The sequence below is a fragment of the Limanda limanda genome, chromosome 14 (genome assembly GCF_963576545.1).
Source record: "Limanda limanda chromosome 14, fLimLim1.1, whole genome shotgun sequence".
In the NCBI taxonomy this organism is placed as follows: Eukaryota; Metazoa; Chordata; class Actinopteri; order Pleuronectiformes; family Pleuronectidae; genus Limanda; species Limanda limanda.
This window is the reverse complement of record NC_083649.1, coordinates 18,476,974-18,496,972: the sequence shown is the minus strand read 5'-3', so window position 1 is coordinate 18,496,972 and position 19,999 is coordinate 18,476,974. Positions and strand designations below refer to the sequence as shown.

The 19,999-nt window shown below is 40.4% G+C and overlaps 1 protein-coding gene across 1 annotated transcript in view; it reads right to left on the bottom strand.

The window, feature by feature from the left end:
• Positions 1-19,999, bottom strand: part of LOC133019841 (seizure protein 6 homolog) — a 95,492-nt gene that overhangs the window by 47,909 nt on the left and 27,584 nt on the right. Inside the window, exons 2-3 of the mRNA XM_061086412.1 lie at positions 1,426-2,109; positions 840-961 (exon numbers count right to left, since the gene is read on the bottom strand). Of these exons, the coding sequence (XP_060942395.1) occupies positions 840-961; positions 1,426-2,109 (806 nt within the window). The remainder of the gene's footprint in view (positions 1-839; positions 962-1,425; positions 2,110-19,999) is intronic.

Sequence of the window (19,999 nt, the reverse complement as noted above, 5' to 3'; positions counted from 1 at the left end):
TTTCTCTCAGCTCTGTTGAGCTTTATAGCATCTTTCAGCTAATTGTTTTAGTTTTATGGCCCAAAACTTGAACGTTTTATTTCCGTCTCAGCGCTTTCATTCGTGCCATTTCCAAATAAAGGCAGCTGTCGCCAGTGAAAAAAGCTCTAATAGGCTACTCTATTCCACTTGCTCACCATCAAACAACAAACTTAGCGACTTGCCACTGAAACTAGTGGTGCTGAAAGGAGAATAAATGGTGGACTTTTATTCATTGCACGGTCAAAATAGGTTTATTTTGCCCTGAAAACACAGGATTTGCAAATAGGTACCTGGGTGTCTGCCGCAACAGATTAAAAGTGATAAAATGTCAATGTTGGATTTGCAACTTGTGTCTGCTGGTGGTAAAGGTGGTTAAAAATGATCACCTCATAAAAAGTTGTGATAGTAATGGAAAGCATGTGGTGCAGTGGTTAGCACTGTCAACCTCACAGAAAGATTCTTCCCTGTTGGAACTTGGTTTGGCTGGGGTCTGTTTGGGCCGGATGCCTTCAGGTTTTTGTTTCTACTGTGACCAATTATGTTTGAGCAGGCTCTGGTTGCCTGCAGGTAAACAGTCCGTGTGGAGATTAAAAGAGGCGGAACACACTGACCGGAACCCATAACCCAAATGCTAATATCTCATCAAACGATAGCCAATGGGGTCTGAGATTAGGATTTGGAGATTTAAATTGACTGTAGGTGTGACTGTGAGCGTGAACGGTTGTTTCTCTGTATGTTGACCCCCGATACACTGAGCCCACCTCTCATAATAACAATATAACAATAGGGGACAACTCTAGTCATCCATTAGCACTGACCTGGACCTCGATGCCGTATCCCAGGTAAACAGTGATCAAATAGTTGCACTCCATTCGAGAGTCAAGTTGCTGCAGGATTTCGATGTTCCCCTCAGGTTCTGTGAAATTCAGACTGCACGGCTCTGTGGAGAGAGTAAAGAAGACGAGTGATTCCTTTTTTTTCCCGGACCACTGATCAGTGTGACGGCTCAACTGGGTCTCCGTGGCCCTGTAACCCTCTAACTATGCCTGCAGATTTCCTCTGCGACACTGCTCATCTGGGCCCGCAGCCCTCCGCGGGCAGTGGGAAGGACGGGCGGGACACATCAGGGAAAATCTGATTGTTTTTGACACATGAGCAACTCTGTTATCCCTCGGTGGAGAGAAGAATGGCTGTGCTCCGCATGTAAAATGAACAGCGGTGATGCTGATGACCTGATGCTTAATTTCCCTGTCCTCTGGAAAGGATGTGTTAAATCTTAGGGGGGATAGGCACACTCGGTTTAGAATTTACAATGACGGAAAAAAGTAATTTCATTGCTGCGCTTGCTCATTTTAAAGTCACCGGAACGTTTGAAAGTCAGAGAAAACATGAGCTTGTGCCTACCTGATGTTTGTGTGATGGTGGTGGTTGTGATGATGGTTGTGGACATTGTGGTGGAAGCCTCTACCCGGGTCACCTCAGTTAGCTTGGTTAGAGGACGATCAGAGCTGCTTTTGTGTTTTAGTGGGGTCTCCCTTGCTTCGTCTTTCTCCATCTTCGTTGACAAGGGTTCAACAACTGGGTGGTTGTCCCCGCCTGAACCTCGGTTACTCGGTGTCACTTGAGTGGTGAGGTAGTCTGTTGTCGGCTGTGCCATGTTTACCCCGCTGGGCTTCTCCTTAGGGAGAGACAGGGGCGGCCTTGGCGGCGTGGGAGTGAATGTGGTCATTGAGGACGTGGCGGCCTGAGTGGCAGTGCTGGCGATGTCCGAGAAGGGAGGGGCGTCCTCGTGGGGCACCACTTGAGTGGCAGCGTCTCCCGCGTCCAAGGCGGACATGGAGCCTGGCATGGTGGGATACCCAGCCACAGAGCCGTCCCTCATGAAGAAATGTTGGTCCCCCTGGAAGTCCCTTGTAAGCTGGTGCTCGTGAAACAGCATTCCCTTGAGGACGGGCCGGTGGTTGGGGATGTTCATGGGTGAGGCGGTGGTAACCAAGTGAACTTCGCTCTCTGTGTCCTGTGTTGGTGAGTGTGTGAAGACGTCACTGTCTGGAGCTCTGGTATTGACATCTCTGCTTTCATTTGGCCCTGGGAGAAAAAGGAATAAAGATAGTTTGGTTGTGTTGTGCAAAATACAACAGTCCAGTGAACTGCAAAAGCAACATATGGTACACAGGAGCAGTATGTGAGTACATTTATGGAATGATCAGAGTATAATCCCCCAAATCTAGGCCTAATGAGCTGAGTGACAGTCCTCCTGTTTTATTCTTCCACATTTATCTTGTTGCCATTTTAATCAGTTCTTAATACATGTGTCTGTGTGCAGTTTTGGGCACAGTATGATCCTTTATTCTATCTTTTATAAAAGGTTTTATGAAACTAAAACTACTGTCTACTGAGTTGACATTCTGATACATGTATATGTATATAGCACTATGTCTCTTAAGTATTAAAATCATGATATAGAGTTTCCCTTTAGTACTTGACACCCTATACTGCACATTCCATTGAACTGCCATAAAGGACATTCTCGTAGAGGTCCTGCAGATTTCTACTGACATTGTCAGAAGCACCTCGCAAAGAGCCTGGTTATTATCAAAGATGAATTCCACAATCACAACCCGCAGGCAGTGGAATCTCAGAGCAGAGGAACACTGAGAAATAGTCTGGTTACTTAAAGGATGAAAGGCCCATTTTTTTCCCAAGGTCTCCCTCTGTAGGCTGCTATTCTTACTCCCTCTTGTTTTTTTCCCCAACTCACTAAGACAAACACCTTGTTCAAACACAGTGCAGGCATTGTCAAAAACAATCCACAGGAGCAGAACTCAACCACTGAATTGTTACTTAACAACTTTCACATGCGCATGAAACTGCAAAACATCCATATATGCAGATAAGGGAGATAATTGCACCAGATAATGACTCTTAAATGAACTACAGTATAAATGTATAAATGTGTGTGTATGAAAATAAATCAGGTTCGACCAGAAGTTTCCATGCACTGCACAGGAAATGTTTCTTAATTGGAATTGCACAAAAGAATGTATTTCTTTTTTTTCTTACACTCATCATCATTGTCAAACAGTTTTCATCATATAGATAAGTGTTATATTAATGCATAAGTCACAGAAAGATTCCCTCAGAAAGATTCATTTAATAGTTGATTAAGCAGTAACTTAACTAGTAAATGAATAATACAGTATTACAGTCAGTGGGAGGTTAGCAACACAGACTTTAAGATTCAAGCTGCACTTGTTTGTTACACCTATCTGACATGTGGCTTATCAGCCTCTAGCGTTGTATAGTAATGTAGACGGTCATCCCTTTAAATGAGGAGGGGGAAGAGGAAGTAGCAGAGGATTCCCCAACTAGAAAGTGACTAGATAAATATAACTGGAGGTACAGTACAGCCTCATATAAAATTCACTTTGAACTCAAATATATATCATTGCAAACATCAGCTCTTTTTTTACAGCTTATTTTACAGCTCTAAAAGGACAACCCGATATCAGTTTCTGAGTTTTCTACCATATTCAGCCCATTATCTGCTGCCTTTCCTTTCGCATCAGTTGTTTGGGGGAAATTCAACGAGTTTATTTTTGTGTAAAATTTTCCAAACAATGTGAAAGTCAGCGAAGAAGAACTTCTTCATGTGTCCTCGATGGCTTGGATTCTGAAATGATCAAATGTTGTCCAGCTGGTTGCCAGTTAGATTTTTTGCCTTATTTGTTAAACAGTTGGGGATTTTGTGATGGTTTCGAAATTATCTCATGCTGACTTGCTGTTGTGTGATGGCTGGGTTTCTTTCTACCTTGTTAAGATAGATATGCAGCAGATATTTGAAGATACAGCCAAACGAAATAATAATGAAATATCGATGGCAAACGCCCTAATATGACGTTGACAGACGACTCAAAATAAAATGGCCGACCATAAATCTTTGCTTTCATAACGGCATTAATGCAATATCCATCCCTCTGTTTTTACATCAAATTTTATAGTACAGTTTCATTTAGATGGAATAAATGCTTATAGGGACATAAAAGTGAAAATAAAATTAGTTTTATAGTGTGAAACCTCCAAGATGGCCATTAGGAGATGATGCCTGTACATATCCCTACTAAAACCGCTCTGCTTCACTTTATTAGAATAGGACGTGGCCCAGCTAATATTCTGATGTTGTGCTATGGATTCCTAGAGGCTTAAGGCAACAGCTCCATGATTTTTAATAGTGATAATATTTTAGTTTTTAGGCGGACATGAAATGTTATGTTCCATCTTCAATTGCTCTGACCCTGACACATCTATACTGAGGCCTACACCTTTGCAGACATTTCATTTCAGTGTTGCCTTTGTATAGATATCAAAACTATTCACATAAACCCAGCAGAGATGCATTCATTTTTGAGCAGGGGCAGGCGAAAAAGCAGCTGGATAACTGCAATGGTTAACTTGCAGCTACAAGATGGACATTTTAATCAAAAATAATTCTACAGGTTCTGAAGTATGACATAAAAGGTGTCTGAGATAAACACTGAAAAGTCTGAGGGAGTTCATATAACCCTCTTATGCGTCAACGTACATACAGCGTGTCTACATGAAACAATGCTGTCTGCTTTGACACCTTAATTAGCTTGCATTCCGGGTGACAGTTTGTCTTAATGAGGCAGAGCGGCTGCCAGCGCACTTTTCATGCTTGTAGATGAAAGGATGTTGTTGACACAGGCAGCGAATGACTGAGATATCATCACGGTGAGTGTTTTCTATTAGGTACTGCGCTCCATGCAGATGAGTGAGCCTCAAAGGAGGTCAAAACAGATGTAAGATTAATTTGAAATGGGCTTCAGAGGTCGGTAAATACAATGTTAAAGGTCGGTTGAGAAAAATGCAGTCGTCGCAGCTGATGCAGTTCTCAAATACATTTCAGGGCAAATATATATTTGACCTTTCCTTAAACATATTTGTTCACTGGAAAGTCTTTGAGGAAAAACTACAGTGTCAGAAACGTACCGTACAAATTCTGGTTGATGGTCCTTGGTGCGCAACTATTTACGTTGACATTTTAAAGCTTATGCAGTCTCTAATAGACTAATCTAAAAATTCTGCTCAAGATTTTACAGCTCGAAAGATTACCGTTACTGTATCCGCTATTAGGTTTTTCATTTACTTGCAATCATTTGCAGATAGCTGTTAATAGAGATCCGCCAAAGTGTTTTTTGGACCTAAAACAACTTCGTCCTTCGTCGTTTGTGTTTTTTGTCGAGAAACCTTCGACTCGTGACAAAAAAAAAAAACTAATCACATTTTCAACATTGTGCGGTGAAGAGAAGTCAGAGTGTTGGCCCGGATATCTACTGTCTACACCGGACACCCAAAAATAATGGCGGTTGCCCCCAGAGGCTAATTCCTTGTCAATAGCCGATGGGATTGACAAGTGACCAGCTCATTGAGGCTGTACTGATTAAAATTGCCGTTGCTTTTATTGCTAGGGCAAAAGTTTAATCCTGGGAAAACTAGAGCAGGAGGCATATATTTAGCTCTTAAATGGGAAATATTAGCCGGGCCACAGGAGAAGCTGCTTTGCTCATAAAACTTTGAAAGAAATTTCCAGCCATTGTAACAGTTTTGCTGAGAGTAGTTCTACCAACATTCAGTGTGCTAATAAAAGTTTGATCAGCCTATTCAAGAGGAAGAGTAAACCATTTTGCTGCAAAGCCTCTCCCGGGCTGACAGAATTGACACATGGTTTTACATTTTACTTGAGGCCGCGACAACCCCACATTTATCTTTCATGGCGACAGAGGCAATTCAAAGACCTTTTGATGTTCTAAGATGGAGGAGAAACATTTCCTTGTAGCCTTATTCTGTCACAACAAGAGCAGCCAAAGCTGCGCTATAAAGGCAAGCTAAGCATATTTGACATATCTTACTACCACAGAGAATAAAGAGTGTAAACTGAGGTCTGTATTAATGATTTAAGAATATAAGGCCGCCCTACCCCTCACGACTGGAAAGTAAAGAGGGCTCTCAAGCATATACACACTACAGTACAACTGGGAATTATCATTTTGCTTAGATGATAGTTATTCATGATTTCTAATCTTTATCACCCTCTTTGTCTATATATGTGTGTCGGTCAGTCTTTTGAACATCCATGCTGTCCCTCTGTCAGAATATCGAGTGAAAGTGCAGAGTGAGAGAGGAGAACTGGCTTAAAGCTGAGTTTCTCATACAGCGATCGATACAGGATCAATGGGTACAGGTTAGAGACCTCACTGTGGTGATTACAGATGAGCATGTTCTACAGCTGCCATGCACCATTCTCATGTCTGGAACATAATTGAGGGTTAACAGTTGTAGTTTCAGAGAATGGAGCTGAAAACTGAGTTTAAATTTGTATTGTAAAGATATAAAATATAAGTGTAATGTAACCAATAAACTCAAAAGGAAATATTAAAACAAACAAGTGCAGTTTCTTATGAGTCACAGTCATTGGTTGCAAATGCGTGGAAACATCCTTTCTGTGACTGATCACTTGACATTTGAGTAAATTGTGTGAATTTTGTGAGACTATTTTTACAAACATAAACTCATTTTCAAAGTGCATCTGAGCTGGGAACAATTTATAAGACCATTTAGAACCATAATTTCATTTCAGAGCTTTCCAAGCAAGTAGTGATACATTTGCAGAGCATGTGAGAGTTAATAGACGATGTTGCTCTATATTTATAAAACATGGTTTCGTGCCAGAGGCTGCAGCGGGGGAATCTGGTTGACCACCGCTGATGCAACTACCAGATTCTAAACATGGCAGACAATTAGACATACAATTATGTAACCATTGTTTAGGTTTTGAGAATATGTTATTTTAAAACCATTTAAAAATGTCAATATAGAATAAGCTTTTAGATGGAATTATGTTCACCAGTATGTCAGATTGGATTGTTTTGCTATTCATAAATAAATTGCTTCTATTATACATCACCTCCATCAGTTTTTATACTGTTCCTTTAATAAGGCTTTAACTCTACAGTACATTTTTGTGTCCGTCCTTGAATTAATGTCAAGCTCAGAAAGTCCGAACCATTCTTCCCAAAAACCCGATGTCATGTAAACACAGGCGGGTTCTGCTCTCACCTTTTCCAAGACAGTTAGAAAATCACACCCTATGGGCAGCCAATTTAAATCTATTGTGCTTGAAGGACTCCAGTCAGGTATGGATGTGCTGTAATATGCTTTCATAACCAGTGCACTGTCACAACAAAGTGATCTTGATGTGGTCTGTCAGGTTCACACAATAGGTGTCATCCTATCATTTTAAGTCCTCAAGTCTTACTGGATGAAACCACGAACTGATCATACGTGTGTGAAAGTTGTGTGTATTCTACTGAACTTGTAGTGGTCGCAAATGTCTTGCAGCAAGTGTAGTAGACGGAAGCTAATGTGAAATCTAATGTAGCTTGTTACTCTGCAGCACGTTAAAATTAGATTTACAGCGGTGGAGCTTAAGTTATATACCATGCTGCACATTCGAGAGGTTATATGTGTGTAACCATGTTTCATTACACAACGGTGTAGCCGGTTAATTAGCGCTAATTCATAAATTAAAGGCGGTAATTAAAATGACATGACATCATTCTGAGCAGTGGCACGAATACAATAAAATACCATTTATCGTCCTCGGGGAAATTCACTTAGTGTTTCTTCCACGAGCAGATTCAGGAGAACACATTAAGGATATGCACGGGTCTCATAGGAAGAAAATGGGACGCAGTATGTTCTAGAGGAGCCTAGTGTGCCCATGTGCTCCATCACCTCCAGCAATAATGTCACACACCATCCTTGTTGCTAATGTATAACCCTGTTTTAAAACTAGATTAAATATGTAGCCCCCTCTTAGTTATAGATGCAGAAAAACCTGCAGTGAAAACTCATCAAGACAAAGGTAAGAGTTGTGGTAAAACTAGTCTGGGTGACCTGGGACGAGGCACATGGAAACTTGGTGAAAGTAAAAATATAATTATCACAGTCTTTATTTTGTCCGGGCATAATCTTAACAGCCCAATACCAATATCATCTTTAGGAAAGAAGGAATTGCCAACGATATAATGGCTGGTGTATATAAAAGATTGGCAATGATTCCTGTAATATCGCCTGATGAGCTCTAATCATCTTATCACGGATTATACAGAATATAATATAGAATATATATAAATACCAACACTAAAAGATTATCTCTATTGGTAACACACACGTGAACTAACTTTGTTCAAATTTATTAACAAGTTGTATTGATGTGTTTTTTGGTAAACTATTTCCTTTTGTCTGTGTAAAATAACACGATGTAGTGCCGTATCTTAACTGAGCTGTTTATGTGCTTTTCTTTGGCATGAGTAAAGGAATCATGAGGCATGCCTGCTCACCTCTAGTGACATGTTTACAATAAAAGGTGTGCGGCCGTTCTAATTGCGAGTGGTTTGGAAAGTGCAGGAAAAAAAAGCTCTCGTATATCGCTCTGATAAATTCTACGGATCCTCGAGAATTGTTCAGTCTGGGAAGATGACAGGGTGAGCAATCACAGGGGAATCCTCCTCAAGACGGCTACAGACAGCCTCCTCTCTTGAGTTGCATATCAATGGAGTCATCAGTGAACCCTCAGTGCATAGACGGAGCGCTAATAAGATGGGACAAGGCACACTTGAGGCAGGCGGCTGATTGACATCAATCTCCTCATATCCAGGGGGATTTATTTCCTTATTATTACAGAGAGCCACTAGACAAGCAAATCAATAAGCTGCTTCCGCTGGGCTCAGATACGAAGCCTTCAGATCGCTCTACATGACTCCTCATGGGCTCCTCGCTGGAGCTTTGCGCTCACAAATTCATTTCGGTACCTGAGGTGAAAATTTCCTGTCGCCGGCATTTGCTGCGATTCCTCGGGCGTGTGCCGATTCCACACTTGTTTGCATAAAGCAACGAGGAGAGACTACGGAAAATAATAGGGTGACACTGATAAATGATTCCATTATCCAACTTAATGAATTGATAATTTAATTTGGTTTTGGGGTGTGACAGGTGCATGAAAGTGGAAATACATTTTAAAAGAGATCAACGGAAGCAAATGAAGCAAATTGAATTAGGTGTGCTCCGGCTGAAAGAACAAGCTTTTCAAAGAACAAACAAAAAAATTACTAGGTCACAGTTCTCTTCCCGAACACGGTAATTTTCAGCCTAAAAAACCACGATCCCCAGCTGCATAGATATGCCAACGTCAAAGCTGCCTGGGTTTGGAGTCACGAAGATAACAGCATATTGAGATGAGACGTGCTCTTATCCTCCATCTGCCCTTTGACTTCATTGAGTGGAACCAAAACTTTTCCCTTTCATTTAATATGGCCTGTCTATGTTCCGGTTCATTGAGCATTGTCCTTCAGACAGGCTTTAAACAAACTGTCTATTAATGGTGCTGGGGGAAACTCATAAGGCCTGACCTTTAAGCCGGAGCATTACGAAAACAGAGCTACCCGGCACCGCTATTTGCATGAAATCCACTGCAAAGCGGTAAAGCTGCGGAGGGTAAATGGGTCGACCTTAAGCAAATCTGAACTTTGTGGTGAGGGGTTGAAACCATTTAATTGGTAATAATGTGTTTTAATTAATTTGTAATCCCAATGTCGCATCTATTCCTATTTTTTCCTGCATCTAAACATATTTTCCTTATTTCTACCAGGACACTAAATAATGAGCGCATGTTTCCATTTACAAATGCCATAAAATTAAAATTGCTTAATTTCTGTAATCATGGCAAAACTCTGTCTTGTATAGGAGCCCGATCCTTGTTGTATTTCAATTTACTGACGCGAGCGCCTTCTAGAAAATATTGGGGGGAATGTCTCTTTTCACACTTCATTTCCTTCCATTAGAGTAATTTATCTTTTCATTTTCTTCTCATTTACTCCATGGTGGAGTCAATTAGGGAGCTCTGGGTGAAACAAGACCTACAACTTTGAAATCTGTGGCGGATTACTGCGTCGTGAGGAATTCACTAAATGTTTCAGCGGTTGCGAAGGTTTAGGAAAATCAACAAAAGAAAGATTAAATAAGCAGAATTATTGTCTTAACCTTCCAATCGTCTCTATGTCCTGCATCCCCAGCATATCCCAGATGATATAAATATACTGTTAATGTTATTATTTTATGAGTATCCTCTGAGGGTGCGGGTTGCGTGTCTGTCTCTCCCTGCCTGACGTAACGCACATTAGCGTTGACATTACGAGCGCGTTGATCGATGGCGTGCACCCTGTCCCTTTCTCAAAACCATTTCCCAGCCCCAACAAATCCATCAGCTAAAGGAAGAACACAACCAAAGGACAATACTTGGTGATTTTCAACCTTATCTGTTACGTGTCATAGATTGACATGCACCATGTACAACGATTACACCTGCCAATACGGGAAACAACTGTTACACCGGCGAATTAGTCACACGCCACGTACAGAGGAATTTCTGTCTCAAGAAACGTCTCCATTTTCTTCCCCCGGCGGAAGCCTTTTGAAAAGCACCTGGTAAACACGCTGACAATAACAAGTCTTTGTTGTTCTTCCATGTGTTGCCTCTGTTAACAAATGCAGTCCTCTGGTGTCCATGTTGTCAGCTGTTTGTGAAAGCACGGCGGTGTGTGGCGAGGCCTTGGGGAAAAATCTGTGAGGTGGCCTGCTCGGTGCTATTTCAGCTGTCTGTTATTGCAGCAGAATGGAAGAGAACGCTAAGACACCAAGACAATTAATGCAAAAGAAAAACGAGACAAACTTCAAGGTAACTTCGACGACAGCAGCTCACTTCACTCTGGCTACGTCTACTTCACTCCTCACAATAACTGCCCACATTGCTCACATTCACCTGCCAAAAAACAGTCGTGTAAACCGGTGATCTTACAGGATGAGGGAGTCGTCTCCTACAGAGTCACCTTCCTCTCTGAAATAAGCCTCCCGGCGTTCTCGGTAACACAGACACGGTTTCTCGCCTGTGTCCTGTACATCCACACTTCAGACCCAGAACAGTTTACCTTGAACCTGACCAGCTGTTCCATTTGTTCCTTCATAGTGGGATCTGTGCCGCCAGCTGCGCTCGCAACACAAACACAAACAGCTCAACTGCAAAGAACAGACACACACTTCAAGTCCTGTTTTATGACATTTCCCTTGAGTATTGTACGCACAACCCTGCTCACGTTTAACACTGAATCAAATAGTGTCTCATTATTCTACAGCGTATTGTTCTGTCTGTGATGATCCAACGATGGATTCCATTGGCTATTGTCGATGAATTAACCTCTGTGGGCAACAGACAATACTTTGGGAAGATTTAAGCTGAGGCTCTGCCTAAAGACGAGTCGAACATTTCTCCAACACAAAACACAGACAGGTGGCTGTTGTTTTAGGTCCAGACAACATTTTGGCTCATCTCTTTTAACAGGTATCTGAAATTTAGACCCAAACTCTTGTCCCACACCAACAGAGTCTGCAATTTCACATGTACAATCTGTTTATAGAAATTATTGACAACCCCAAAAATTGGACAAAGTATTTAAAAAGTGGTGCTGCGTCATGTTACAGGATGATAGAGCACCACTTCGTGATACTTTTCTCTAACGATCAGTCAGAGGATTTGATGGGATCAAGTTTGTGGTCCCAGTCTTCTGATCTGTGACTTCAGACCAGTGCTGCTAATTTCCACACATGTTGCCATGAGGAGATTGTTAGATAATCACGTCATGAATATTATATCTTCATAAGTAATTTCTTAGATATCAAATGCAGAGTGTGCAGAGACTAGTATGCAGGGAATCTGCTTTTCTCTATTTTGTTGTCTCAAAAAAGAAAGCTGGCGATGGAAAAGAGAGAAAAAAACTGGGCTTAATATCGCTGAAGGAGTCTAAAGAAGATTATATTCAAGGTTGAACCTTAACTTTCTCAATTGGTTGGAAGGAGGGGGTGTGAGCAGACTGTCAGACAAAATTCACATTTCTTTGGCACTTACGTCTGCCAGAGTCAACTAGGGCGATGTGAGCAGCACAAGTTTTTCTTGTGCCGCTTCCTCTGTGCACTCCTCTGAGGCAAGCGAGCAAAATAAAGCATAATTGGTCAAAGGGGCTAGAAAAGGAGAGAGAGGGAGAGTCCAAAGAGCAGAGACACAATAGGTTTTGAAGTCGGTGTGTGTTTTTGACAGATGACGGTTGAATCTCTTTTAAGGAAAGCCAGCCATGCGGCTAAGTTAGAATGGCCCGTCATCAGGTCATCACTCTCCCAGGAAGGTCTTATTTTCTTCGCTGTAGACGTGACAGAAACACTTTGGAAAACTGCATCTAATTGCAGAGCCAATATTCACCTAAACAGAGAAGTTGTTTTTGGGGGGGGCTTTGATCTAAACTACAGCCTGAATTCTTACACCTGAGCCTTCGATTTGAGCGTGTTCAGCCCTCTGGTTGTTAGTTTTAGAAACATTCTGTTTTTCTGTCAGTGTCAGTTGGATAGCTGTGGCAAAAACATTTTGTTTTCCACTTTTTTTTTACCGTTGTAGCAGGTTGTGGATTCAGACTCATAACAGTAGTTGTTAAAATGAAATTCTTATCTGTCCTTTCTTAACAATGGAAATCCATTTAGCATTTCAAAGATGTAATCGATTACAACTGCCTGGAATCTCTGCAATTTAAAGAGAACATTTTTCACAGCAATCTCAAAACCAGATTCTGAATGTGAAATACAGAAAAAATATAATAATAAGCTAAATCCTGGAGGGAGAGATGAAGGAGAAAGGGAGAGGGAGCGAGAGATGTCTTCTAGCAGGGGCATTTTAATATGCTGGCTGCATGTAATGTTGAAATTAGTTTTATGCTTTTTGGCAGGGGGATGGCAGAGAGCAAAGCCAGGTGAGGGCCTGTGAGTACACAAGTCTGGAAACATAAACGCTGTAAACCAAAACACAAGCCGCCTATTGGGAGGTGAGGGGAAACAATATTAACCCTGACAGTGATGGATGATGCTGCTTCCAGTGGAGGTCTGATAGATACAGGACCCTTCGGAGCCGAGGAGGAACCGCACTCTAAAGGAGAACGCGTGTTTCACATCCGCAGGTTAATCGAGTGTTTTTTAACTAAAAGGTGCTCAATCAAAAGCTCAACCTTTACTCTACAGTTAGTGTTGGATATATCAACACTCGTAATATGCAGCACTGCTTGCATTGTCATACACACGTTAGTAAATGCTTACTGATGTGCGGTCTTAAAAATGTATGAACCACCGCTCTGTTCTCATCAGTCAGAGCAAATGAGCAGCATGTGGTCTCTGATAGCTGTTGTTTCCCAACACCTCCACCTCCTGCTGATACATTTTTGAACCGCCCACAAGTTTATAACAGCAAATGTACTTCTGTAATTAATTTGGTAAATTCAGAGGAATTTGAGGTCAAAATATATAAATGAAATATATAATACTTGGCAGAATTTTTATTTTATTTTAAATCTACTCAATGTTATCATGTCAAGTTGTTTCACAGAATCAAATTTGAGACGTGTATCGAGACATAAACTTTAAGTTTCGTGTACACTTTAAAAAAAGTTTATTGTGCCTGTAATGTTTTTGGTTACTTGAAATGAATTTTAGAAATATATGTAGTGTTAACAAATTCAAATCCATAAATAAACCAGACTGAAACCAATAACATTTACCATGGGTCAGAATCTTTTTTTACTGTGTGTAGCCACATAAGCCACAAATGAAGTTTACCTCACTTCACTGACCTCTTGCAAGAAAACATGTTCTACTGTTGAAATAAACATTTGAACGTGAGTTGTCTGACTGAAATGTGTTTTTGTTGAAAACAGTTTTTTACATAATGTGAAAAGGTTAGAGTGAGATATGCTCTGGGCGCATTAAATACAACATGATACTTTCATTGATAATAAGAGGAGATATGATGACTCTGCTAAAAGCTGGGGCAAAAGCCAATTGTCATAAATAATTAAAAAAATACACACAATTATTGATAATATTGACTTGTAACTCATTTTTTTGTACATTTTTATTAAAGCAATGATCCATTAAGAGGATATTTCGCCATAGATACTTTAAATCTACAAATCTCAGCCGCTTGTAGCTTATTGCCGTAATAAATGTGACAGGCAGATCAGTGAACTCATGATTGAGAGATTTCAAATACTCATCTCTGAGCCTTTTTTAACTTCTCCCAGAATGGGAGGGCCCCACCTCACGGTGCGAGAGCACGTTTTTATGAAGTGCTGTAAATTACCATCGCACGTAACTGGAGAGAATCAGTAGAACCAATAAAGTTGAAGCGCTGGCAGATGGCAAAAACAAAACCCAGACGATGAACGAGTCTCTTAGCAAGCTGTTGTTCTTTTGCAAACAAACTTTACATTAGCAATGTTGACTTCACGTGTACAATCTCAGAAACACCTCTCACTGCACCTAAGGTGCATAGTTGTTTTCCACTGGCACCAGAGAAATGAAAAGAATCTTCACAGTTTGTAAACTTTATTTCATTTGACTTATCTATTTATTTATTTGGTACTTTATAGCTTCACCAAAATTGGATTTCAAGCCTGGCTACCCTAAGAGGATCTACAAACACATGTGGTGCAAGAGCAAATCTGTGTGGAAGAGCATGGAGTGAAAAAATAAAAGAGTGGAAATTAAAGTGGTTTAGCCTGAGTGGATTTAAGGGCTGGAAAATACATTTTAGAGTCTAAACCTTCCATCTTTCTCACACCACTGATAATATACATCTTTAAAGGTTTGTCTGCTTCAGCTCGGCAGAATTCTTGAAATGTTCCGTTCTGTCATTTTGCTCTCACCCTCCCTGATGAAGGTAAACTGTTGTGTGGGTGGCATTATATTTGTGCATCATTAATTTAGTTCTAATAATTATAGATCTCTGCAAGCAACAATAATGCATAACCGATCAAAAACATTATTGTACTAAGAGAAAAACTGTTATAATTTATCTTTATCAAACATTTATATTTTGACTGGGATAAAGCAATGTTCGTGCGTAAAAATTAACAAGTGGAACAATTGTCTTTGACATTTTAAGGCACAGCTGCATGCAGCTCATATTTGCAATCGCTGCTTTACCTCTAGTCTTATTCCTATAATTGTCATTACTGCCGATCTCCATTCTCTTAATAAATGTGGTGACAGATCTGATTTAAACGATTGTCGTCCAGTGTCAAATATCCTGTCCTGGGTCACTTGTTAATGAATGACTGAAATGATTATCCTTATCATTATTATCCACACATTTATTTATATATCCTTTATTAGCACAGCACTATTTCTGCTACTTCTTTGCTCATCTTTAACCTAAGTATAAGGTCACAGAAGACTCTGTGCTGCTCTATTTCTTATTTAAAAGCTTATACATTGATTATATGCAGATGACACCATCCTTTGTAGCTGTGCAGGTTTTATCACATGTACAGTTTTCATAATATTTTCTTCAAACTTCAAACTCGTCATGAACTGTTCAAAGAGCAAATGTATTTAGTTTTTAACGTGAAAACTATTGATAATAATAGTTTTTGATTTTGTTCTGTTAATAACACAATAACAAAGAGTGCTACAACATAAATATTCTGATATCTTGATTGAATAAAACTTTCAGCAGAGATTGAAAATGTGGTTTTGTCTTAGAAATATATATTGTTCTCTTTACAAGAAAAATAAATGCTGAGGTAGTTTTCCTTTTCTTTGGGTAACTATGGTGATGTTATTTAAAGGGGGGGCTGCTCAACCCAAAAAACTTCCATTATTCACTGGAGATAGTTATGGGACACTACTGTACCTAAAGAGGCATGCATGCTAAAAATCTATGAGGGGTAATTAGTTTGTATAACATATTATCTAAATATATATTTTATTGCAAACATTCCCCGTACATTCTGGTTTCTATTTGTTATGCAAAAACACATCTGCTTTAGAATAAGAATTGACACGAAATTTTGAATCTAAGTAAGATAGTCTTGACTTATTTTTATCCAAACAGCGTCATGTGAACTTATCTTGGATTCGCAAGAGTCTCAGTGTTTCTCCACTCTTGATACAAAATGGGAAGCATATGACTATACTGCAAGCTGTGTCCGCTTTTTGATGTAAATCTACTGTAATTTATTTGCATTGTAAAGCACAATGAATGATTGTTACCATCTGGACCGAACTGCACAAAAATAACACAAACGTGGAGTAAGTAACACATTACTGACAATTCTCTAGCAATGAGGGAAAATCTTCCCTCTCAGGTTTCTTTTGTGTGCCACTGTTTGAAACCCTGTTGAGAATCCAGCGCAGCTCCTCAAGATCATTTAAAGACAGCAGGTGGTCACAACACCCACGACTACACTAACCCACGTGCCACTGCACATGCGAGAGACATACATCAAAGCTGAAGCTCTGCATCGGCAGCTGTTTGTTTATTCTGAAGCTACGTGGCGAGATAGAAGATGAACAGCTCTTGATTTTAGCGCGAAAAAAAACATTAGTTATCTTCAGCTTAAACACACACAAGCCTCCCTTTCAACTCCAGCACTGTGATGTGGTATCATTATGCTGCACAATCAAACTTATGCTGCACAACCAAACTGCCAAAGAAAACATTGTTCATTGCCATGTAATCTCTTTCCATCCGATTGGTAGGCTTCCATTCATTTTAAACCTGCAGGTGAGGAAAATTTTCCACTAGGGGCTGTAAGTTAGATGGATCCATCCTTGCATCCATTTTCCATACCGCTCATCCTTTAAGGGTCTTCGGTGAGGGTGGAGCCAATCCCAGCTGACATTGGGGGAGAGGTGGGGTGCACCAAGGACAGGTCTCCAGCGTATCAATCATTCACACTCACTTTCCCAACTAAGGCTAATCAACCTATCCCCAACCTACAGTACATATGTTTTGACTGAGAGGAAGCCGGAGTATCTGGGAAAAACCTAGGCAAACACGGAGAGAACATGCAAACTCAACACATAAAGACCCAGACCGAACTGGTATTTTAATCTGTAACATTCCTGCTATGAGGTGCTGAACACTGCACCACAATGCCGCCCAGTAAGGAAAATTACAAAATTATATTCTGATGTTTTGTTATTGCTCTCTTGCATTCTGCACTTCAGTGTCACCTTGTTGTTCAAGACGCATCTCGTAATTATTGTGACAGATTTCACCGGAGGACAGCATCTCCTGTTCGTTCAGTCACATGACATCGTGATAAAATGCATTTCAAACCTTGCTTTTTCTCACAGATCTGTTCACATTTGAAGTTTTAGAGAAAAGTTAGAAGCTGAAACTCTCAATACTTTTTTTTAAAATATAATAATGAAAAGCCTTATCAGCGCTGATCAGTATCCTCTGGCAGGTTTCACAAACATGACCCAAAAACTTCTCTCTTATCTGCTTTCAAAGTGAAGTGGACCGACAGTGGCAGTATCATGCATGAAGCAGGGTGACTAATTCAGCGTGTTTTTTTTTTAAAAGGACAAAAGACTCGGAGAGAGTGACAACTTGTCAGCGAGAGATAAAGCGGGTGAATGAATGGGAGATGAAAAAAATAAAAGCGTGTGCTACCTGATGTCAGTAGCCCATTGTCATCCACTTTCCCCGTGGTGTCCTTTGATATGTGTTTAACCTTCTTGTTGCAGTTTTATGTCTTTACAGGAAGGATTCGAAAAATCTTCTTCCACAATTTTGCAGTTGCTTTTCGTCCGACGCAGTGGTATCTAGTCGAAACAGGCTTCTAGGTTGGAGAGGTGAAGAGATGGTGACTAACACTGGCTGCTGACGCCTTTGGCCACTATGTGACTCACTTTAGCTGCTATCAAAGTGAACCCTGACCAAGTGTGTCCAACGCATCAGCCGAGCGCAGGGCCAAAGGGGGGGCGATGCACGAACCAGACAGGGGGGAAAGGGTGCCGAGTGTAACTCCAGGAGAGGCCGGGGGGCGGGTTCTGCTGTGATGTGACAGTTTATGGTCACTGCATTTATCACAAATGTCAGTCCTCATCACTGCTGAGCCGTCCCACAAAACCCACGTCTACAAAGTGTACAAGGTAAAGGTCTGGATGAAGGCATCAGTGAAATGGAATGATTGTTTTAAGGGTGTGTTGTTCAAGAGTAAAAGTAATAAATGCCAGTTTCCAGTAAATTAAATGATCATCTAATGTAGCATAATTATAACACAAGGTATATTTCATGTAGAGAGAATAACCAGGATATATCACATATATCCAATGCAGTGCAGAACATCTTACTCTGAAATGCAACCACAGAATAAAATAACTTTGTTGTTCTGTTTCAGCGATGAACTGTTTGGGATTGCAACAGCATGGTGTGAAAAGAGAGAAAGACATCCTATGTTGAAGAGGAGCTTTCTTTACATTTCAGCTTTATTGTGAAAATGGAAATTTTGAAACATCTTTACTCGACCAAGGTAATGCATGAAAGCCAGCAAATGTGTCATGGCACCATATGTGATTCTCTGATGCAGCTCAAGGAAACTATTGCAAGCCCTCTTTGTGTAAGAGATGTTTTCATTTTAACTTCAGGGTCATAGTGCATTTGAAATGCTGTTTTATTAACTGAGTGCACATTTGAAACTATATGTTACCTCTCTGACCTTCGGATTTGAAAGGGGAAAAGAAATCACCATTTCCCATATTTGGCTTAGATGGATTTTTTTTTCTTGATGCATGAAAAGATTAAGTCGGATGTTTGTGTAATCAGATATTCTGCTCTCCACAATCGCTCTTCACTGAAACCTTGTGGGAAACAGTTTAAGCCCATGTGATTAATATCATGAGAGAGTAGAAATAAAAAAGTTCAAATTGAAATTAGAATATCAACTTTCTGACTAACTGAAAAACTACAGCTATGAAATTATTTCTGGTATGAAATAAAACATACTAATTAAGTGAGGAGCGAGAATTATGAAAGTGCTTTCAAATCATCTCTGATCAAATTCTACAGATATATTTCCTTTATTGATTGATAAATTACTTTTTAGAATAAAACCCTTCACTTAGTGATACCTCCCTCTTGTGTGTTTTTTTTTTAATGGAAGACAATAGTCTGAAGTTTGCTCCTGCTGTTCACTTTTAATGCTGCTTTTAGCTCGGTAATAAATGTTCAACTTGTCTTCTGCAATCCACACCTTATTTCTGTGGAATATAATAATTGTTATCAGTCCTGCACAGGACAGCAAACATGCACTGTCCCAGAGTGCATCTGGTCAGTGTGAACATTCGCTGGTTAATCTGAGTGGAGAACGGTTGTCACCGCAGTGCAAGGTTAAGCGGTTTGCAGCACCATGGAAAATAAAACCCGGGTCTAATCCTTTCAATCTTGGCAGATCTACCAGCACCGGGGAAAACATCCCAGCCATCATTAATAGGAACAGATACTATGTGATACACATTGTCTCATTGTTAAATGTTTGATTAGTTCAGCCTCCTGTGGAAAAAGAGCTTATACCTGACATTTGTCCCATGCTTCAGCAGAAATAAATGAAATGAACAGTTACTACAAGCATCATATAAATCATCACATTGCCTTAAATATCTATTTGTTCTGGGGATAAAGATCAGTGTCAAATAATGATTTTTCCTTTTAAAATTAAATTCAGAGCGATTGCAAAATTGAGTACCCAGCATTTATTAGTTTTGAGATTGATTGCCCGGAGACAGGTCTTAAAAAGGGCCTCGGTGTCAGAGCAACCTGTGACTTAAAAAGTTAAATATGACAGGGTCAATGTTAAGGGCTCGTTATAGCATCCGCTGTCATCACCACTGAATCAACCTTCACCCACACACAGCTCCAGCTACACCTGTCTGCTCCGTCCTGTAGGGGAGTTAGTAAGCGAGCGGTCCGACACGCCGGTGCGTCGGTGCCGCAGGCGGTGCCAGTTGCAAGGTTAAG